This window comes from Protopterus annectens, chromosome 3.part0, assembly GCF_019279795.1.
Source record: "Protopterus annectens isolate FY-2018-M chromosome 3.part0, PAN1.0, whole genome shotgun sequence".
In the NCBI taxonomy this organism is placed as follows: Eukaryota; Metazoa; Chordata; order Ceratodontiformes; family Protopteridae; genus Protopterus; species Protopterus annectens.
The window spans coordinates 493,477,971-493,501,570 of record NC_056731.1 but is presented as its reverse complement, the minus strand read 5'-3'; the positions used below and the strand labels follow the sequence as shown (position 1 = coordinate 493,501,570).

The following is a 23,600-nucleotide window of genomic DNA, read 5'->3' as shown; positions in this document are numbered from 1 at the left end:
ATGGGGCTTTTAGCCTATCTGTATAGAATAGGTGTATAAGAGCCTGGATTTTTCTGGTCAGGAACCTCTGTGGTCTCTCCAATAGCTGCATGTGCTTAGCAAGGTACATGCTGAAGGGAGCACTGTACTCAATAATTGGTCTGATAAGGGAGGAGTACAGGGATGTTATGACCTCCTTGTTCCTGGATGAAATACCCTTACTTATGAGGTGAGCCATGGAGAAGGCCTTCCGTACAATGGAGACAATGTGGTGGTCAAAAGTCAGGTTGATATCAACCTGGGTGCCCAATTCCCTCATGACTTATTGCATGCTTAGCATGTTGCTATTAATGTGATAGTGGGGGCGCCATTTTCCCTAAAGGGGATAATGATGCATTTCTTGGCATTCAGTTTGAAGCCATGCTTCAGGCACCAGTCATTAGTTTGGGTAAGACCCTCTTGGAGGATGTTCACATCACTACGGGAATTTGACCGTGCCCAGCTTGCAGTCATCTGCAAACTTGGTCAGCCACCAAAACCACTTGTTTTGGCTTGCACTTCAGAAAAGTATATCCCAAACAGTAGAAGCCCCAAGACCGATCCTTAGGGTACGCCGTTTGTTATGAGTCTACTACTAGAGGTGGCTTCCCCTATTTTGACTGAGTGGATAGTGAGCCAGTTAGCAACCCATCTGGTAACATACGGGTTGATGCATAGCTGGGAGAGTTTATCTATTATGCTTGAGTGGGGAATAGTGTCGAAGGCTGTGGCTAGGTCAAGGTAAGCAGTGTGCAACGTCTTCCCCTCATCCATGGCTTTGGTGAATGTTTTGAAGAAGGGAATGAACACCTCTGCCACGTTTCGAACCCTGGGCCCCTCTTCTGTGCAACACACTGAATTAACCCACCAGACCACACAGATCTAAATAATCAACCCTGCCAAGTCTCGAACCCAGGCCCCTGTCAAATACAGCTTCAGCACTAAACCACTAGGCCACACAGATCTTATCCATAATCCAAGATTGGTGCCATAGTACCATAAGAAGTTGAAGCAAACAAAACACCAACATGGGTCATTCTTTCCTGATAAGTGAGATAGTTTCATAGTCTCTGCATGTGATAGGCTCCACTGGATGAATTGAGGGTTAAGTTTGCACCTGCTGTACAGCAGATGACAAAAGACCCATGAGAGTTGCATCCCCTCTAGCATCCACATTTGAAGGGGGGTGCACCTCTTCAGATGTCAGCATGACACTCATGTGCTTTTGAATAGCAGTCCATCAAGAAATTAACTCAGACCTCTGTAGTTGCACTCAAAAATTCAAGATTCATCTGCCCAGGACCTGCAACAGGCCCATGCATCCAGACTTCATCAAACTGAGCCCCCTATGTTTTGTGTCATGGGATCTGACCTCTGAGTTGCACAGTCTGATAACACTGGCAGATCCCACACAGACCTCTTCCTGTCTCTTTGCCAAACTTCTGCAGACACATTGCAGAGCACCGGTGACTAATCAGCTGACATCTGATTCTCAAGTATTGTACATTCAGCCCCACCTTGGTGAATAAAGTATGGGCCCCTCCATCTTGCAGAGGTTTTTGCTCACCCCTTTATATCTTGGAAAAGAGAGTCTAAGGACCCAGAGGTACTTCTATCTGCTATGGTAATGACAGCAAGACCTGTTGTCCTTATAGGTTTCCAGATGGCATCTCTCCTGCTTAAGTTCTTAATGTCTTGCCCTTGCCCTCTCTCCAGAAAGTGATTATCTGGAAAACAAGGAGAAAACCTTGGTCATATCACTCGTAGAAACATGCCAAATAATATTTTTGTAACCTGAAAGCTTAAAAAAAAAACATTTTCTTGGCCTTTAAGAAGGTTTGACCATCTTTACATTCCTCCATTGCTTAGAGTAAGATGCCTTCCAACAATTGTAGAAATGAAGTGCTTTTAAGAAGCTAAAACCCACTTGCATGGAGTGAGATCTTTTCCACCTATTTTGGAATTGGCTCTTTAGTCCAATATAGGTGATGAAGACCAGCACTTTGCTACCTCACTGTTTGGTAAGGAGTCTGAAGCCCTAGTAAGGGTGGGCAAGATTATCTTCTTTTCCACTTTGTGAGTTTGATCTCTCATGTTTGCCTAACTACCAATTTTCAATCCTCTGTGGTGGATCATGCACCAGAAAAAATTGTGATTTCTTGATTCAGGAGTCATGTTAGAGCTGGTTAAGATCATTAACTTCACTTCTGCATTGGGCAGCTATGTAGGCCACTGTAGTAGGGAATGAGATGATCCTTTGGCAGAATGTGGAGCAAGCCATTCTAGAAGCAGTGGTAATGATGAGAGGTTCACCAAGCCTTCTCCAATTGAGGACTTCCAGAAAAGGAAACTGGCATTTACTAAAATAAAGGGTCTGTATGACTTCTCCTTTTGCCTGTATGTTTTTTTTTTTTTTTTTAGCCCAAGTGAACTCCTGAATAAGAGGAAGCCCCCTAAGTATCAGGCAGACATGCTTCCTCAAGCTTTGCCTGCTAAGTCTTTCAGGAGGGGATACCCCTCTAGCTTAATAGTCACAGCCTTGACTACATTCCTCAAGATCCTTAGGGCAAACATGAATTTCTTTGCTGCCCCCGACTCACAAAAGTCCATTGAGTTCTCATCCTAGTAAAAGTTAGCCAGATCTTTGTTACTTTCTCAGACATCTCAAATTTAAGAGTCAAACCATCTGCACAGAACTCTTTGGTACAGCTTCATATTGGACTCTTCAGAGGGCTTGCTGACACTGTCCTTCCTTTGAATTGAGGAAAGGGTTTTGCTGGTCCATTTTCTTGTATCCAAAAAAGAGATGGAAGAGTTGTATCTTGATGGTGACCACTGTGATTTCAGTGTTCATATATGTATGTCAAGTTTCAGATTGATATCTCTTGGTTGAGGAGTGGTAATGTGGGCAACTGTTGCCACAAAGAAACTGAATGGTGGTGATGATGCTGGATATGGTAGATGCCTTCCGTTGACCTCCACCATCATCTTCATCTAGGGTCCATGTAGGCAGTGAGTGAGTAAAGCTGTAGGGGTGTGACATTATTACCACATTCAGTGCAATGTGCTGCAAGTTGGTCCCTTTTCTGCTCACAGACATTTAACCAAGGTGTTGGCCACAGTGATTAAAGGCCTTGCAAGAGAAGGATCTTCATGTGCTTCCCAAACTGGTTGACTGGTGCCTTGGCCCCATCCATGGATTTCTAAATACATCACTGGCTTTGATCCATTGGCTGTATTCCATGGTTAGGGTGAGGATCCTTCATAATTTGTTTCACTGAAAAGGTAGTGAGTGTTAGAAGCAGTTTTTATGAAGAACTGGTAGCGTCATAAACAAAATGGCACAGTTAAAGATTGCTTAGGGTAAGCAAAAGACAGGTTTTTAGGCTGGATGAAAGAAAAAAAGCGAATAAGCTGTTGATTGTGCAGGATTTTAGTTTAAGAAAATATGGATATTGGGAGGCTAAGTGGGTCAGACCATCATTATTTTTCATGGGTAGAATTCTGGCCAAAATTGTTAGTTTTCCTCCATCTAAGATACTTTCTGGTAAGTGGTTGTTAAACTTTAGCATATTTAAAGGACAGAGATGGGGTCTAGAGAGAGAGATAGAGAGAGAGACAGGCAGACAGACCAAGAGATTCATGTGAAGGAAACATTTTGTGCCGAAAAGTAAAATATCAAAGAAAATAGCAGAATGCATATATTACCTGGATGCATAACTCACAACCTGTTATCATAAGAAATATGGAGAAAGACTCAAGCAATAGGGGAACACTGGCCCAAATTCAAGAACAGTTTTTAATTATTGCTCTTATAAACTTAGATGCTAGAATAACAGATGACTTTACATTAGCATGCATTTTCTGAAGGATATGAATTGAGAAACTCAAATGTCTGTCATTTAGCGACTTCAGTCCTCAATGATTTGCCAAAAAAAAAAAAAATTAAATTTTATGAAGAAAGTGCAGTTGTGTAAGTTGAACTTACCGTAACAGTAGATGTCTGAATGATCACTGCTGCAGTAGCCTTAACTGTATAGGTTTTATCGTACCAAGGAAATAAGAGCTGGCAAGCTTACAAAGCTTCAGAGCACCTTCCACATAGCCAAACTGTCAAGCAGCTTGAGCTGAGCTAACTGAAAAACAAGTAAGTGCAAAGCTCTTTCTTGCCCAGCAGAGACAGGGGGGCAGAGACCGGGGGGATAAGCCTTGAAGGGACAAGGCTAGTGATAATAAATGTCCACACCCTGGCATAAAAAGCACACCAAAAGCAGGGGGGGGGGTGGAAGAAGATAGCAGCTACTGCAGCAGTGATCATTCAAACATCTATTGTTAAGGTAAGTTCAGCTTACACAGCTGTACTATGATTTTCTTCGTGTTTCACTGTTGCTGTCATCACATGTGGGTTATCTGCTTGCAGTAGCCCCCAGTTGGCCTGATTATCAAAGTCTTGGGTCCTGCGTTGGTTGCTGTCTCATCTTCCATGACGTCAGGTAGTCAGGGGTATAAAGCATGCAGCCGACGCCATTACATCAGTCTTTCTTGCCGTGCGGTGCCCGAAGCAGAAGCAGTTCGCAAGTGCCGGTCGGCCGACTCCCGAAATTTTCGTTTTCGAGTTCCAGAACTGAAGTCTTCAACTAAAGCTAAGTACCCCATTGGGGAAACTTTTTCTTGCTCTAAACCGATGTCAGTAAAAGTCAATAATTGTATTTCTTGTGGAAAGCAAATACTTCATAAAGATTTTCATTTGTACTGTATTCCTTGCCTAGGCCCTGACCACGACATACCTCGCTGTCGGTTTTGTGCCTTATTTAAACAACGAAATATTCATCTATATATTTACACTTCTAAATATTTTGGTACTCAGTTCAGTTATCCAGATACATCTTCAGTAAGCCTACTGACATTCTGAAAAAACGCAAAGATAAAGACAGAGACAGGCCGCCTAGGTCCAAAGCTGCCAATAACACTTCTAAGCTAGTCGCCAGTTCACCAGTACTCAGTGAGGCACTTTTGCAGCCCCTGATACCCGCTACTTCAGATTTTCAGGCCTCTACTGAGACCCATTCGGAGTCCAGTATGCCGCGAGATGCTTCAACTGTGGAACCTGCGGATGTCTGTACCTTGGATGGGTCTGGAGCTGCTGTGCAGGCACCGGCTTCTGAGGGTGTATTCAGGCCTACTGACTTGCATATTAAACAGACGCCATCTTCTTCAAGGCCTAAAACTCGACCTATGCCTAAAAAACAAATGATAAGAATGGCTGAAGCCAACCTTCCCCCTCTAAGAGACCTAAGACTGAATTTGCTTATGATACTTCTGAGCAGGATTCTGAAATTTCTGTTTTTTCTGATGACCAGGATTTACCCTCATCTACCTATGAGGATTCTGATGCAGAGGACTCTATTCCCTCTGCTTCCCCTCCAGAGGATTTCTCTTTTGGTGAAACCCTTGCATACTCTTGGGGAGCATTTTTGCTGTGAAAGCCAGGATGACTCTAAAATGAAGCTTAGGGATTTCTTACTCCTGCCCCAACACAGGCCTTTAGCTATCCCCCCTGTACAGGACATTGTTGATGATGCCTTTTCGGAATCTATCTTGTCCCCTGACTCTTTACCCCCTGCTCCCAGAAAACCTGATAGATATTACAGGGTTCCTGACTCTCTCAAGTTCCTTTTTAAAAATCCTACTGTGGATCCTGAGATCATTTCACAGGGACCCAAGGGCATTAAGGCAACTACTGCCAAAAATCCTACCCTCTTTGGTAGAGATTCCAGGGCACTGTATAGATGGGGTAAGAAGGTATACACTTCTGCAACCTTGGCCATTAGGGCCTTAAACTGTCAGTTTCATATGTTAAAGTATCAGCAGCATATTATTGGATTGCTTAAACAGAAAATGATGATTCCTGACTCTGCTGGAAATAAGGATTTACAGGATTTAATGCATTCTGTTGAACAAGTTGGAAAATGTACTTTGCAATGTGGTTTTGATTCACTAGAGGCATCTTGCAGGGCTGCTGTCACTGGGTCTGTACTTAGAAGGCATGCTTGGCTTAAGGAGCAATCTTTGCCAGATCATGTTAAAGCTAAATTGCTGGATGCTCCCTTAAATCAGGACCGCCTGTTTGTCAACAGAGCAGAAGAAGTACTTAAAAGATGGAGGAAAAAGCTAAATCTATGCAAACTGTTAAAGATTTCCTACAAGTACAGCCTCCAAGATTTAGTAGGCATTGACCCTCTAAGAATTGGTCATTTCCTGCCTCTTCCAGGCCTTCTCAGTCCAAACCCAGAACCAGCAGAGCACCCAGGCTTCATTCCCAAGGTACGTTCCCACTTCCAAATCAGGGAATAGTAAGACTTCCCCATGGTAAACTGTCTCAATGACTTAACTTTAAAACTCCAAGCCCTTCTCAACTGACTGCTCCTTTAGGGGGAAAGATTGCTCTGCAGACAAAATATTGGGAACTCATTACCCAGGACAAATGGGTTTTAAATATAGTTTCCCAAGGGTACAGATTTCACTTTCACACGTTACCATCCCCAAATGGCTTGGCCAGATCTACCCCCAAATCAGTGGGCAGAGGCTCAAAAGCAAGTACTCTCCCTCTCAAGCATAAGGGCTATTCAAACTGTACCAGAAGAGGAAAAGGGACAAGGGTTTTACTCAAGACTTTTCCTGCTACCCAGAAATGACAACTCATGGCGTCCTATCCTGGACCTTTCTGTCCTAAACACCTTTTTGGTGATCCCAAAATTCAAGATGCTATCTCTTCACCAGCTGCTTCCTATGCTAGGCAAGGATGCCTGGTTGGCAACACTGGATTTAAAGGAAGCCTATCTGCACATCCCAATCAAGGAATCTTGCAGAAGATACCTACGCTTCAAAGCAGGCTACATGCACTATCAGTTCTCTGCACTGCCCTTTGGCTTATCTACTGTGCCCAGGGTATTCACAAAGTGCCTAGCTCCAGTCATTGCATTTTGCAGGCAAAGAAATATTCAAATATACCCATACCTGGATGATTGTATGATTGTCTAATTCAGGCAGAAGGCCAGGACATACTTTTGAATCATCTGGCGTTTGTACAAAAGATGCTAACTTGTCTTGGGTACACCATAAATGAAAATAAATCACATCTTGTACCCTGTCGACATATTATTTTCCTGGGAGCAAGCTTAAACACAACTTCCCCAGATGGCTTTCCTCAAGCCAGAGAAACAAATTCATTTGACAGCTTACTTCAAACTAATGGCCACAAAAACTCTGCTATTTGCAAGGCAAATACTGCAAGCCTTGGGGTTCATGGCCTCCTGCATTCTCCTAATTCCATATGTAAGACTGCATATGAGGAAACTACAATGGTATCTAAAAAGCCTATGGTGTCAACATTCTCAGGAACTAGAAGCAATGATTCCTATCATACCTTGCCTACAATTAGAGTTCCTTTGGTGGGCAGAGGCCTGCCACCAAAACAAGTGACTACCATTCACTCTACCTCCTGCCGCCCAAACCCTAACAACAGATGCATCAGACTATGCATGGGGGGCTCACCCGGCAGGGAAGTGCATTCAGGGCAAATAGAGCCCAAGTCAAATGCACCTGCATATCAATCAAAAAGAAATGTTAGCTGTACAGAATGCTCTGACAACCTTCAAGGACCACATTCTTCCAGGACAATTAATGGTAAAGACGGACAAACACCACTGTTATGTAGTACATAAACAAGCAGGGGGGTACCCATCCATACCCCCTCTGCAGACTAGCCATGGCTCTGTGGAACACAGTCTTGAGCTACCAAGTGCACCTACAGGCCCAATTCTTGCCAGGAAATCTAAATACACTGGCAGAAGAACTAAACAGAAATGTCATGGACCCACACGAGTGGAAACTGGAACCAAACACTTTCAGCATGTTGATAAACAAATGGGGGAGCCCAGATATAGACCTGTTTGCCTCCCCCAGAACTACCAATTGGACAAATTCTGCACAAGGACTCTCCACAAACAAGCTTGGAAAGTGGATGCCCTGTCCTTCACCTGAAAAGATCTATCAGTTTTATGCCTTTCCTCCTCTGCCAAACAGGACAAACCAAGGACTATACTGATTGCACCAGTATGGCCATGCCAACACTGGTACCCCCTCTTGCGCAGTATGTCACTGCTGGCACCATGGCATCTGCCTCAGACCCCTACCCTGCTGTCAAAGCAGGAAGGCCAGATTCTGCATCCTCTGCTTCAAACCATGAACCTGGCAGCCTGGCTAATTACCTGATCTCTCCATTACCATCCCTCAGTAAACAAGTGTTGGATGTCATTCTGGAGGCATGGAGGCCTAGTACTAGAAAATCTTATGCTGAAAAATGAAAAAGATTCTGTTCCTGGAACCAAACTCAAGGCATGGCCTCAGCAGCACCCAATTTGCCTCAGATTCTTCAATACTTAACTGAGGTGCTTCACAAGGGCCTTTCCTTTTCCCCCATCAGAATTCATGCCTCAGCCGTTTCAGCTCATTACAACACAGAACCACCTCTCTTCTCTCATCCACTGCTTAAGCAGTTTCTCAGAGGGGCCAAAAACTTGACCACCCAGGAGAGCCCCTACTCCAGCCTGGGACCTTAACTTTGTATTGGAAAAACTCACTCTACCTTCTTTTGAGCCAGCTGCAAGTGCAGAGTTAAAATTCCTTTCTAGCAATCACTTCAGCAAGAGGGTGTCTGAATTACAGGCCCTTATGGCAGTGGAGCCTTTCATCATCTTTCATGCAGACAGGGTGTCCCTCAGGACCAATCCCTCCTTCATGCCCAAGGTAGTATCCAGTGTGGCTCTTAATCAGTCCATTCATTTGCCAACCTTCTTTTCTAATCCACAAAACAAAGGGGAATGGATACTGCACTCCTTAAATGTGCACAGATAACTTAGATTTTACTTGGACAGGATTAAACCTCAAAGGAAATCTGAACAGCTGCTGGTGGCATTTGCTGCAGGGGCAGAGGGGAAGGGCATTTCAAAGCAAACCATTTCTAAATGAATAGGCCATTGCATTCATTTCTGCTATAAGCGCCATGGAAAACCTATCCCACAGGGGATAAGACCCCACTCAACCAGGGTTGCATCTGCCTCTACAGCCTTTCTCGGAGGTGTCCGTACCAGGGACATCCTAGAAGCTGCTACCTGGAGTTCTGTACATACTTTCACTAAACATTACCATTTGCCAATTTTCTCTAAATTCAGAGCTGGGTTTGCTACTGCAGTCTTGCAGGGCCTTATCGCTGGTCCTAATGCTATCTAAATTCCTCCTCCAATCCTTAGCTTTGGGAATCTACCCAAATGTGATGACTGCAACAGTGAAATACGAAGAACATAGTACAGCTGTGTGCACTTACAATAAATGTAGATGTTCGAGTGTATTCACTGTTGCAGTCCTGGTTACCCTCCCTCCAGCCCCCTGTCTTCTTTTGGCTATACCTCTATTCTCCTTTACTATGCTTAAAAGCTTTTTGGTGTATTTGCTTTTTTTGTTGGAGTTATAATCTTGTGTGTGTGTGTGTGTGTGTGTGTGTGTGTGTGTGTATATGTATATATATATATATATATATATATATATATATATATATATATATATATATAGATATATGTGTGTATTTAATTTCTTCCCATTAGGGGGGCACCTGACAACCAGGGGCAAGAAAAACTGATGTAATGGCGTTGGCTGCATGCTTTATACCCCTGACTACCTGATGTCATGGAAGATGAGACAGCAACTGATGCAGGACCCAAGACTTTGATAATCAGGTTGACTGAGGGCTACTGCAAGCAGATAACCCAAATGTGATGACTGCAACAGTGAATACACTCGAACATCTATATTTATGGTAAGTGCGCACAACTGTACTTTCTTCACATTGATCAATGCTGCAGTAGCCTTTGCTATATTGGTAGATTACCATAGCTAACTGTATATGGGAGGTGGACGGAAAAGTGTCCGGGAGCCACTGGAGGGGTGGTCCCAACAAAGCATGACTAGACCTAGAGAAAGAATCCCGCTTATAGTGCTGTGTAAAAGTATTTACAGAGGACCAGGTAGCAGCTTCTAGAATACTTCTAGAATCAATCCCTTTCCAAAAAACATAGAAAAATTCAAGGTCTTTGTATAGTGGGCCTTGATCCTGCCTGGAATTGAATTGTCATGGAGAGTGTAACAAAAGGTAATAGCCTTAGACAACCAATTGGAAATAGTCTGTTTTGACACTAGTTATTCCTGCTTATCTTCACAAGAAATGAACAGTTTATTCTTGACTGAACTTATTCTTTCAGATCATTGATGGTACCCGAGTTGTCTGCGGACATCCAAAATATGGAATATCCTTTCTCTCTCCTTTTTAAGTTCAGGAAAGAAAATGGGTAGATGGATAGTTGGTTACTTAAACTTGGATACCACTTTAGGCATAAAAGGATTAGTTCTAAAAAAAACTATCATTGTGGAAATGAAGTAGGGTTGATTCACCATAAGAGCTTGCAACTCAGATACCCTTCTTGCGCAGGTCAGAGCAGTCAATAAAACTGTCTTCCATCTTAAGAACCTGAAGTCAGCCATATTAGCTGGTTCAAATGGAAACAAGTGTTAGTTTCTCTAATGCAAAATTAAGATCCCAAGGTGGGAGTCACCAGTTTACTTGGAGACCTCTTAAGTAAAACTCCCTTCAAGAACATTTTGACATGTAGCTGCCTTGAAAGGAGGAGGATTCATGAGCAGACATGCTGAAATGGCCGATAAATGAACCTTGATACAGGAATAAGAAAGGCCATAGGATAGTAACTCAGTAACTCACACAAATATTGTAAAACCAAAGAACAACTAGCCCTGAATGGGTGCTGGTTATGTTGCTGGCACCAACTAGAAAATCTTTTCCATTTGCTAAAGTATGATTTTCTGACAGCAGGCTTTCTTGCCTCCACTACTACCTGCTGCACATACTAAGAAAACAGGTGCCTAAAAGAAATTAAGACTGTGCAATCCAGGCAGGTGACTGAAGAAGATTGATATATCAAACACCCCTTTTCTTGTGCAAGTAGATCCATTTTGTGAGGAAGCTTGTGGTAAGTGCCCCTGGCCATTTCCAAAAAAGGGAGAATCATGGTTGCCTGGGCCAGAAGGGAATCATCTCAATGATCTTTGGGCATTCCTTCTGAATCTTCAGAAGTACCCTGGATATTAGTGGAATGGGTAGAAAGACATATAGGAACATTCCTGTCCAAAGAAAAGAAAAGGCATTTGGCTTCTAGGCTTTCTTGCATGGAGTCCTGAAACAGAACTTTGCTATTTGATTGTTCAGAGAGGAGGTAAAAAGGTGTACTTGAGGAACACCCCACAGATGGCTCAAATCTTGGAAAACCCATGGATCTAGTTTCTATTTATGAGGGTCTGCCCTGGTCCTGCTCAGTTTGTCTGACACACATTTTTGCTCTGGCGGAACATAAGATGCCTGTATAGGGAGACTGTGCTGTGAAGCTGTGGTATTGTGTGTAACCACTTGAAGAGGTCCTGGGACCAAAGATGGTTCAGAGAATTGAGTGCCGTGAGCAGAGCAAGCATCTCCCTGATATTTATGTGCTGCATCTCCTTGGTGTCCCACACCATCTGCACTTTTATTTCTTCTAAGCTGCTCCCCAGGCAAAGCCTGAAGCATCGTTGGTGACTGCTATGGAGCAGGGAGGAAGAAGGGGAGATCTTGATTTAAGGATATCTGTTGTCTCCACCAAGTGATTTCTCTTCTGGCAAACCCCAGTACTGGCATCTGAAAAGATAAATGGTGTTGATGGTGGGACCAAACAGATTTAAGATACCACTGTATCTTTCTTATGTGGAGTCTTGCCAGGGGTATCATGAGAGTCATAGATGCCATGATACCCATCCGGAGGCATCCCCTTGCATTATCAGAAATCTGAGTGGAAAAACTTAGAAATAGATCTCAAAGATCTATTTTTTCCTGTGGAAGAAAAGCTCTTTGAACTTTGGTGTCTAGTTAACATCCCAGGAATGCAATCCTTTGTGAGGGAGTCGAAAAGACTTTTGAATGTTCTGTTGGAATCCCAGCTTGTGCAAAAGATCTTTTACCCAAAAGGGAAACTCCAGACATTTTGAAAAAGACTCCACAAAGATAAGTAAATCATCTAAATGTGTAAAAATGTGGATACCCTGTAGCCTGCAATGAGTTATAACTGGAGCTAGACATTTTGTGAACATATGTGGTGCAGTGGATAGTCCAAAGGGTAAGGCAGAGAACTAATAATGTGATCCAAACACACACAACCGTAAGAAACACCTGAAGTCTGGATGAATAGGAATGTGCTGATAAGTACCTTTTGAATCTTCTTAAACATCTGTTTATCTGAATTTTGTTGAGAATGCGTTTTCTGTTCTTTGCTGAAATGGGATGAGGAGAAAGAAAATCCCTTGGGCGATTTAGAAAAGGAGGGCTGAAAAATCTTGGAGATTCCCTGGATCAGGTTGTCCCTTTCATCACACTTTTTGATCACCTCTGCAACAGAGTGGGCAAACACTAAATCTATATCCGCGAAGGAATTTAAAATCTCATTTTTAACATCTGGAAGGCTTTAAGAATGCAGCCAAGCAAACCTCCTTAAAACCATACCAGTTGCCATAACCCTGGGAGAGGTATCTACAAAGTCACACACACACACACACACACACACACACACACACACACACACACAGCAAACAATGAGTAGTGACCTGTGCAATAGAAGAAACTAAGTTATTTTTAACAGGTTTTTCTTCACAAGAAGAAACTATAGATAAAACCTTTGTAATACTTTCACAGTGTCAGAATAAAGTATAGTATATGAAGCTGACCGTTTAAAATTCTGAAATTTAAAGTTGCAGAAATATATACTTTTATCCCCGTACTTATCAATTTTCCTGTCCTTATCCTTATTAGAAAAAGTAGGATTTGAATTGGCTAAGTGCTCAGCAGCAGAGGAATTAACTAAACCTATAGATGCAGGGACAGGTTTGGGAATAATGAATAAAAATGTAATAGACTGAGGGAAATACAGTTGTGTAAAATCTTACCATAACTGTAGATGTCCTTGCCTTCACTGCTACAGTATTCTTAACAGATGGGATTCCATGCCATGGAACCCCGGACATCTGGCCAGTCTACCAAAGACTACTATTTACTTTTAAAAGGTACACTGAACATCTATGTGCTCCTTGTGTAGATTTTGCACAACTGTACTATGTCCTTACATTCACTGCTGCAGTATTCTTAACAGGTGGGAGAGTACCAAAGCTCAAGAGGAGACTTGGGAGGGGAAGGTGCAGAAGACCCCCCCCCTAAAAACCCACGAAGGACAGCATTAGCAAAACCAGCCCTAGCTCTAGAAATACCATCCAACTTGTAGTGCTGGTAAAGGCGTGCACAGAAGTCCAGGTAGCTGCCTGAAGAACGGAGTTAGCATCTAAGCCCTTGAAAAAAGCACCCAAAGAAGCAACAGGTCTAGAAGGATGAGCATTTTCTGAAGAAGGAAGGCTCTTACCATGAAAAGTGTAACAAAAGGAAATGGCATTAGAAATTCAAGAAGAAATGGTTTACTTGGATACAGCAAGTCCCAAAGATCTAGCATGAAAAGAAACAAATAACTTTATCAGATTTTCTAATAGCTTTAGTCTTATCCAAATAAACCCCTCAGTTGCCTATGCACATCCAAAGTATGCAGCACCCTCTCTCTGTCATCTTGCGGAGAGGGGAATAAAATAGGCATATTAATGGACTGGTTAAGTGGTAGCTCATTAACCACCTTAGGCATGAAAGAAGGGTTAGTGCACAAGGACATCCTGTCTCTCATGAAAGACCAAAAAAGGAGGACAAGCAATAAAGGGCTTGCAAGTGTGACACCCATCTGGCATAAGTAACAACAAATGAAGTCTTTCAGGAACAATGTAGCAAGGAAACTGAAGCAGCAGCTTCAAAAGGAACCCGGGTCAACTTCTTCAAAACAAAACCAAGATCCCACAGAGGAGAAGGCTTCCTCGGGGGGGGGGTTCTTGTATTAAGGATGCCTTTAAGAAATTGTTTAACATCAAATCTAGACACTAAAGGAGGAGAAAAATGCAGGCAAGCAGGGGTAGCAGATAAGTGGGCCTTAATAGAAGTATAGGCTCAACCAGGATTGAGCAACTCGCACAAATAAGAGATGACCAAAGGAGAATCCACAGTAAATGAATCCAGCTTACAAGAGAGACACCAGCTAGAAAACTTCTTCCATTTAGATAAGCAGGATTTCCTAGTAGTAGGTTTTTTGGCCTTCTTCAGGACTTGTAGCACATCTTCAGGAAAAAAATGTCTGTGAGGAATCAAAATCCTGTTGATGATTGCCTTTGGCTAGATGCAAAAGTTGAGGGAACCAGTACTATCACAGCCAATAGGAAGTCACCAACAAGGTTTTGGGAGCATCCTGCTGAATGCTGAATAGAACTTTCCAAATGAGAGAAAGGGGAAGGAATGCAGAAAGAAACATCAGTTTCCAAGAAAATGAGAGGGCATACACCTTCCATACCTGGGACTCTGGCACAAAACAGAGGAAGTTGTCTGTTCAGGGGAGAGGCAAAAAGATCCACTTGAGGGGGTACCCCACTGGTGGATAATGTCCAGAAACACATCCTGTGAAGCATACGTTCATGGGACTGAGTTAAGGACCTGCTTAGAGTGTCTGCCACAAGGTTCTGACCAGGAGGGATAAAAACTGGCTCAAGAGACATTTGATACTTGACAGCAAGATCCCATACCAGAAGTGCCAACCAGCAAATGAGAAAAGGTCTCATTCCTCCCTGTTAGTTGATATACCACATCACTGTGGTGTTACCTGTGAATACCTTGAGAGGCCCTGGGTAGAAGAGGAGGAAAGGCCTGAAGAGCTAGCAGAAGAGCTCTCATCTCTTTGACATTAATGTGCTCATTGTGCTGATGAGGCGACCACGCCCGCTGTACTTTTAGGGAGCCAAATGTTGCCCCACCATCCCATGTCTGAAGTCTCTGTGAACAATTTCTGATAGGGAAGAGTAGGATGAAAAGGGATCCCTGAATTCAGAGCAACTGCTGAATCCACCAGTGAAGTTCCTGTCTGAGACCAGGAAGAAGAGGAACTACAAAAGCAACTAAAGTCTTAAGAGGATGTGCATGTTGGAGCCACACTGACTTCAGAATCCGCGGAAACTTTCTCATGTGAAGTTTGACCAGAGGGAACATCAGAATGGTGGATGCCATGAAACCCAGAACTTTCAGAAACTCTCTGGCGGTAATGGAAGCCGAGGTGGTACAGTTTGAAAGAAAGAAATGAGAGTTGAGGCCTTTTGAGGGTGCAGGGATGCAAGCATTGGCACCGTCTGAATTCTGCAACCCAGAAAAAACATGATTCTACGAAGGAGTCAGAGACAACTTTTTGAGATTTATAGTGAATCCCAGGCTCTGAAGAATAGAAATGGCAAAATGAAGATTTCACAAAAGGGTCTGTGGAGAAAATGTCTGAATCAACAAGTTGTCTAGGTAAGGAAAAATATGAATCCCTCTAAGCCTGCAAAAAGCAACCACAAGCGCAAGGCATTTGGAATACACCCATGAGGCAGTAGAAAGGCCAAAGGGCAAAGCAGTGGTCTAAAAATGCCAGGAAGCAACAGAGAAGTGCAGAAACTTCCTGAAAAGGGGATGGAGCTGAATATGGAGATAAACATCTTTGAGATCCAGAGACACAGTATATAGGCCTAAGGGAGCAAGAGAGGAAACAGAATCTGAAGGGACAACATCCAAAAGGAAAGCACTTTAAGAAAGGTGTTTAGATGAGAGAGGTCCAGAATAGGTCTGCAAGTGCCCTCTTTTCTGAACACTAGAAACAGTCTGGAGTAGAACCCTTTTCCCCTTTTGGGACACAGGCACCTCTTTAATAGTATCCTGAGTGAAGAGATTTTGAAGAACCTCTGGGGAAAAAGGGAAGTTCTTCCCGAGGAGGCTGAGGAATGCCCATTAAAGGAAACCAGGATTTCCACACCATGAAGTACCCCTGGTGAATAATCAATGAACCCCAAGAATGCCAAAAAGGGTAGAGAAAGGCAAAGAGAAAGAGGAATATTGCTGGAAAGAGATGGAGAGTCATACAGCACCTGGTTTGCCCAGAAAGGAAAGCTTTGGAGTCGCCGAAAACTGAGAAGCCTTAGCAGGAGGAGCCCGTTTGCCACTTATAGGTAGGTACTAGGCTATTGGCCGTAGGGCCTGCACAAGCCTAGCCAAAAAGGTACCCTGGCTTTTGCCCTCTTTTCTTTCTCTTCTTACCTTTAACGGAAAGGATGGATTGTCTATGAACAAAGACAGGCTTAGTGGGTTATTTTCTCTGAAATGTAGGCACAGTGAAACAAATGCATGTTTAAGCTTCTGTAAAGCCTTACACTTATCCTGAAGGGACTTGAACAAACCAGCAGCAGCTTCCCCAAACAAAAAAATTTAGAATCCAGAGGAGCATCCATCAACTTGGCTTTAATATCATCAGGTAGAGGTTGAAGACTAAGCCGAGAATACCTCCTCATCACTGATCCAAAAACAGCAGCCCTAGAAGAGCCATCTGGAGTCTGGAAAATCAGAAATAAGTTGACAGGCCTGAGAAAGAAGAGCCAACACATACCTAGACATATGGGTCTGATAATTTAATATCCCTAAACGCTAGGGTAGCATAAGTGCAAACTTTCTTACCCAACCTTTCCATAGTTCTGCTATCCTTGTCAGAGGGCAGTAACTTGGGTGAAGGAAGCAATTGAGACAGCTTATCAGAGGCTGCAGATATGACAGAGGGATCAGCAGCAGGACATTTTATATAGGGAAGAACAATCCTCAGGCACCCTATAAAACTGTTAGGCTTCTTGGGAGCAGGAGGTAGAGAATCAGGTGCATGAGGCATTGGAACAAACATCCAGCAAAGCAGCCAAAACAGGAGAAATAGTTGCAGGTTTAGGGGACTCCAACTGCAGCAACTCATAGTACTTCTTATGGATATCGGAGACATGAGCACAATCCCATGTTAAAAAAAAATAAAAATCCATCATCCTAGAGAGTGTGCCCCCAAAGGAAATTTAATCAAAAGGAACATCTGGATTAATAGATTCCTCCTCCTCTGGTCCATAGTCTAAAGGAGAAGGAATTTGAGTAGAATAGGTCAGGGATTCATTATCCAAATCCGACTCATCCTTGGAAGAATCCTGTTCTTTAGACCTTTTAAGGGAGTAAAGGACCAAGGATAAGCAGGAACCAAAACCCCATGAGGAGGCTTTATGGACATTAAAGCAGCAAATAGCCCCTGGGGGAAGGCCTGACACTCAGTTTGTGGATCCCTAGTAGCAGAAGAAACATGATTAATTTTTTTGTTCCTTCTTTAAAGGAGCGTCCCCTCCAGAAAGCTGAGAAGGCTCAGACCCAGGACAGCAGTGGAGAACTGGAGAACCATAGTAGGAATTTCTTCCCCGACCAAAAACTAAGGAATTCCCCTAGACCCCTCAGAAAAAAAACAGCTGTGGTTCCTCCTGAACGTCCAAGATGGACGCCTGCAAAAGCCTCTTTGGATGTGTTGCCAGCCTGACTATCCACTGGCATCTGACATGGTTGAGGCAGAGAAATTCGACAACACAGTTGGGCAAATCTCTAGGTTTGTAATGACCTCGGGAGAAACATCTGGCAGAGGCTGGACAGTGGAAGATTCTGGTCTTACCTTTTTCACCTTCTTCCAGAACGGCTAACCCTTGGGACAGGAGATTCCTTCCATTGCATCTTTAGCAAAAAGCTCAAGATGCTGGTGCTCAAGATACAAGGAAAGGGAAGAAAATCTACTACTAAGGGTTTTCAGAATGAACACTTGACAAACAGAACAAGATGTATGGTTATGAGAAGCTCCTAGACAAAAAGACACTTGTGGTGGTCTTTATGGGGAATCTGTCTCTCACACTGGCATTTACTCTTCCTGGATGACATTAATCCCAAGGAGTAACAAAGTAAGAAAAAAACAAAATCCCCAATGGGGCACTTATCTGCGACTGTAAAAGAAGTCAGCAAACAGGTGTAGATAGTCAGTGGAGAACAGAAATGCATTCAAATGGCAGAAAACAGACCAGTGGTAAAAATATATGTTCAGACTGGTAACAAAGGAGTTTGATTATGGTAGGCCTGAACATCACCTTTATGCCCTATGCTGTGCAAGGAGTATTTGGGTGCCATTGGGTGTACCTTTTAAATGCGACAGGTAGTGTTTGATAGACTCACTGGACATATGGGCTTCCATAGCAGGGAATCCCATCTGTTAAGAATACTGCAGCAGTGAATGTAAGGACATCTTTATATTTCCTATCTGCCTTTTTAGGGGTAGCTGGCTGATGACCAAGAAAATTGCAGGCAGCAACACACACATCCCCTAAAGCAGACAGGACAGGAGGATTGGGCCTAGGTTCTGGAAAATCCTTCAGTAACAACTCATAGTATTTTTTGAGGGATTGAGAAACCTCAGTGTTCTCCCACTGAAAACACTGGGATGTTCTAGCAATAGTCTCAGAAAAAGAGAAACTCCCAGAGTGTGACTTGTAAAGAGGTCTTCGAGTCTGAATCAGAAATCTGAGGACAAAACCCTGAATCCATACTTGCATCTTCCTGTTCAGATTCAGAATCTTGAATCTCATCAGAAAAGGAAGCATATTCCTCTTTTACAAGAAACTACTCTACAAGTAGTATCAATAGCCTGAATTTAGCCTTGAGCCAGTCCCAGTAAATTGCTCCTGTCCAAAGAAATTCTGAGAAGGGGAGGAGAAGATGCATGCTTGGGTTTTCTGTTTCTTTTTGACAAGAAAAATGGGGCCAACTAATGGCGGCTGCTGCTTCCCCAGGGATTGGCGCAGCATTCTGACACAAAAGGGAAATCTTCCCCTGGTCCCTCCTAGGACCAACAAGAGTGATTCTCCCTTGCCTACTGAGGGGGGACCCCAACAGCTACAGAGGATGTTGCTAAGCCCTCAGTCCATAGTGGCTGTAGGTGCTTCACCAGAGGGATCTGGGGTAAAATACGAGCAGTCTGAGATGCACCAAATCACCACAGCTGAGTCACCCACCTGCAGCTGAGGCAAATACAATTTCTCAACAGAAAATGTTTTGTTAGATATCTCTACTTTTAAAATGACAGAGACAACGAATGCTTTGTCTCAAGGCTGTTGCATACTTTTAAACAACACTCATAGCTTTAAAGTAAGTTTCCTGAAGAGGTTAGTAATAAAACACGAGTAAAAAAAAAAAATAAGAAAATGGAAGTTTTTTTCTACAAAAGGAACTTTCCTGCCCTGCTAAGGAAAGCACAAGCTGACAGTTGATCCTCAGAAGCCTTACAGGCGCATACTCTTCAGTTGCAGTAAATATCTAAAGGGTTTTGCACCCAAACTTGTCTTTTAGTCAGCTCAGCTCAAGCCGCATAACAGTTTGAGTGCATGAAAGGTGCCCTTAAGCTTAGGAAGCTGACTGGCTGTAATATCATTGGCAGGATGTAGCCCACATAGTTAAGGATACCGCAGCAGTGATAAATATGAAGAACACCATAAAGTATGAGGTAGAAATCTAAACATTCTATGAAAATCTTGACTCTTGAGAGGTATGCCTAAAAGGTATCATTTTTAATTAATGGCATTTATGTTAATATTTTGCATGCAGGTACCACAGGGAGTTCTTGAAAGAGATAAAATGCTTTCCATAAACATAACTGGGAAATCTGGAGCAACACTTGACATACTTGTGGAAAACCAAGGCCGGGTCAACTTTGGCAAATACATTAATGATTTTAAGGTGAGACAAAGCTCAGTCTAACTTTACACTAGATATATTAGTTAGGCATTTGTGTGATGATTGGAAATGTCTTACAGGTTTACAGAAACTTAATTGATAATTTTCCCCATTAAATTTGTCTGTGTGTTGTAAAGCTGTTATTGTAACTGATTGTGAAAGAAGATCCTGACTAACAGAAACTGAATGGGCATGCAATTTGATCTGCCAGTTTGTACTATTAATTGCTTACTTGTTATAGTTAAGTTGAACATGAGGATCTATTGTCTAGACTTTGAGGGCAAGCATGTTACAGTAATTTTTTAACTCACTTTAATTCAGGCAGCACTACCATTTTTGTCTGTACTGAGATTCAAGATTCAAAATAAGAAACAAAATAGATTACCGTTCTTGAGGAATACTGGAAAAGAGTATTAAGAAGTCATAATCTGATTACGTCTTTTCATCTCCAGGAGATGTATGTATATTTTTTGTTAATCCAGTAATCCTACTTGAGCATAAGGTCCCTTTTCAGGGTTGATCTGGGAGTACTGTCTGTGACTTGCTCATAGTCCTACAGTAGGAAAATGGAGGTGGAAGGAATCAAACCCCATAACTTTGACTATAGAAAGTGGCTCATTAACATATCAGAGCCTTATTTTGCTATGCTGACTTCCAGACTTGTAGGATCACAGCTCTAAACAGATAGAGAAAAACTTGTAGCAGTTTTATTGTATCTTGTCTATACTTGGGACCATCTTTTTTTTGCCACCAAACATATTTATTGCATTTTCACATAGACATTCTTACATTTATATAAATGAAAAACAAACAACGTGACACCACTTTAGTTGCAAACAGTATACATAACAGATGCCACTGAAACAACTGTAGTTGCAAATATTATATATAACTTATAATTTATCCAGTCATTGTCAGTTAAACATTATATGGCTCATTCAACTCCTGCCTCTTAAATCTCATTCCTGCTCTGCATATATTGTTCCCACAATTCCCATTTTTTTTCCTGTGTAGTTTGCTCCTTCCCTTTTCTAAAGATTCCAATTTGTTGTTTTATCTCTGTTACTGTATTCACTACTTCTAGTAAAGCTGACCTAGACATTCATTTCCATTTTCTAGTAACTGCTTTTTGGCAGCCACCATAATTAAACTCAGCAAGGCTTTACTATGTCTAGGCAGTTGAGATTCTGTATCATAACTCAAAAAAATATTCCCAGTCAGTCCAATCTGCCCACCCAGTATCTCTGACAGAGTGGTCTGCAGGGAATCCCTAAAGTCTGCCAGTTCATTACACTTCCAAAAAATGTTCCCAGCCACCTCTTTCTTGCCCATCACACCTGAGGAAAAATTCTTTGGAGTCTACTTTGGGTATAAAAATACCTTTGTAAACACTTTCAGGCAAAGATCCTGAATCTTACACTTTGATGCTTATTTGGAAGATATACATATATCCCCCCATTGTCTGTTTGTGAATTGCTTATCCAATCTCTCTTCCCAATCCTTTCTTAGCTCCTCTGATTGAGTCATAATTATCATGCAATATTTTATATGCTTTACTAATTATTCCTTTAACAGCAGCTTCTGTTCTAGATTCCATTAAAATCTCTACCAGTGCTGGTCTTTCATTCAGGAGGCCCCTATTTCTTTCTCTTTGCTTATACCCTTATCAGTCCTTGACAGGGAAGGCAATCTCTAACCTGCAGCCCAAATAAATTCTTGGCCTCTTCCCATTCTGTTACCTTTACTTTTCTAGTTATTTGTACCCAATACCATGATGGTTCCTTTGCCAGTTTTCCCCAATAAATTCCAGGCCCCTCTTGCTATTATTTGTATCCCTGACCACAGTCCATCCCTATATGCAAAATCTATTTTCTCCATTCTCGTGCTGATTTGGTTCTTGGAGTACTTCTCTTGTTTTATGAATATAATACTCTGTATGATTTTTGTTTCTCTCCTTAAGAGTCTGCATCCAAAATATCAATCTCTCCTTATTTCCTGAGCTTCCTCCTTGTATCAGCATCATTCCTTTCCACTTTGAATTATCATTTTCTGCTTGTGCTATGTATAAGAACCTTAACTATGTTGCGCTAAACCCCCCCCCCTCAAATTGGGTAATCCTAGTCTGCCTTGTTCTATTGGAAGAATCGGCTTATCCCACTTGACCCTTGCTGCCCCAGATAAATCATTCAACTCTTTTCTAATTGCTCTACACAGCCTCCCCCCTGGTTGATAAAAATATGCCTGACCTGTGTTTAAAAAAACATTTTAATGGCTTGTATCTTAGTATCAATATCCCATATAACAAAGCTTCCAGTTTCTCAGTTTTTGTTTTGTCTTCTGCTTAGTCTCTTCCCACATATCCTTAGCTGCCACAATAGTCATTTCTAATCCATACTCCTAAGTACTTCATTTTATCATGTCCCCCATAAATATGGATATTGTTGGATCAATTCAAGTGTTGGCAATACTTTATTTGTCAATCCTTCTAAATAATTCTTGTTACTGTTTGACCATATCTCCCTTTCTTTTATTTCCACCCTAGTTTTAAACACCACTTTAATTTTATCCCACTCCCTAGCTATGTTTTCAGAAGGAAATTCTATCTTCTCTAGTAGCTCCTGAATTAATTCCAAAATCCATTCTTTGAATTACTCTCTTCAGCTGATAGGTGGGAAGGCACCATTGTCTCATTTTTTTTCATTACCTTGTGTTTTTATTTTAGTTATTATTGGTGCATGATCTGAAATTGTTATTGGGTGCATTTTAAGACCTTCAATTAAATGTACGTGTTCCTGTGAGATATGTCTATCTAGCCTAGCCCAGGTTTTGCATCTCTGTGAGTAATATGTATATTCTCTGAACTCCTAGTACTGAATTCACATCTTCCATGCCAAACAGTTTCATAAATGTCTTCAAAAATCTACCCTCCTTTATGTTTTCCTTTCTAGGCCCCCCGAGGCACATTTTTACTGTTTCAAACTAAATTCAGTCTCCACCTATAAGTAATATGCCTTGCTGAAAGCTGATTATTTCTCCCAGAATTTTCTTAAGCGCCATTATAGCAGTTTTAGGGGAGATGTAAATGCATGCCAGTGTAATCCTCCTCCCTACCCAGTAGCCCCTTGGTACTATGCATCTTTCATTATTATTGTGATGACCGTGCCCTGGCCCAGCAATCAAGGAGCCTCAATCCTCACCACTAGCACCAGGGAGGTCATCTCCTACAAGAGGAAAGGATAACTAATACACACAGTAAAGTACAATTTCCCTTAAGTGCACAGAGATCACAGTCAGTTTGGGGCTGGTTGCTCCCCAGGTCCCCAATAACACTCCCCACTGGCACAGCTATAGAGTCTAGATCTTAGCCTAGCTGGCAAGCTAACCTCCAGTACCCTCTCTGTCCAACCAATGCTTCGTGTCCCTGTCCAGGTAGTTGACACACACACCCACACTTTGAGATAAGTATTTATACAACTTCACAGACACTCCTGGGAAAGGCTGACACAGATTCTCCAGCTGTGCCCCTTTACCCAGACTATACGGTAGTAATTTCTGCCACCACCAGCTAATATTATCAACTACTAAAAGGCCCTCAAAAGGGTGTCCAGTTATTACTGTGCAATATTATCCAATTGGTAATGTGACTATTCAGTCTAAGGCTTATTAGAGTGGCCTATTACGATAACCTCTTTAAATATGCAATGTAGTC

At 42.2% G+C, this 23,600-nt stretch overlaps 1 protein-coding gene across 1 annotated transcript in view; it reads left to right on the top strand.

Moving 5' to 3' along the window:
• Positions 1-23,600, top strand: part of LOC122796445 (beta-galactosidase-like) — a 948,601-nt gene that overhangs the window by 679,042 nt on the left and 245,959 nt on the right. Inside the window, exon 17 of the mRNA XM_044064920.1 lies at positions 19,763-19,894. Within this exon, the coding sequence (XP_043920855.1) occupies positions 19,763-19,894 (132 nt within the window). The remainder of the gene's footprint in view (positions 1-19,762; positions 19,895-23,600) is intronic.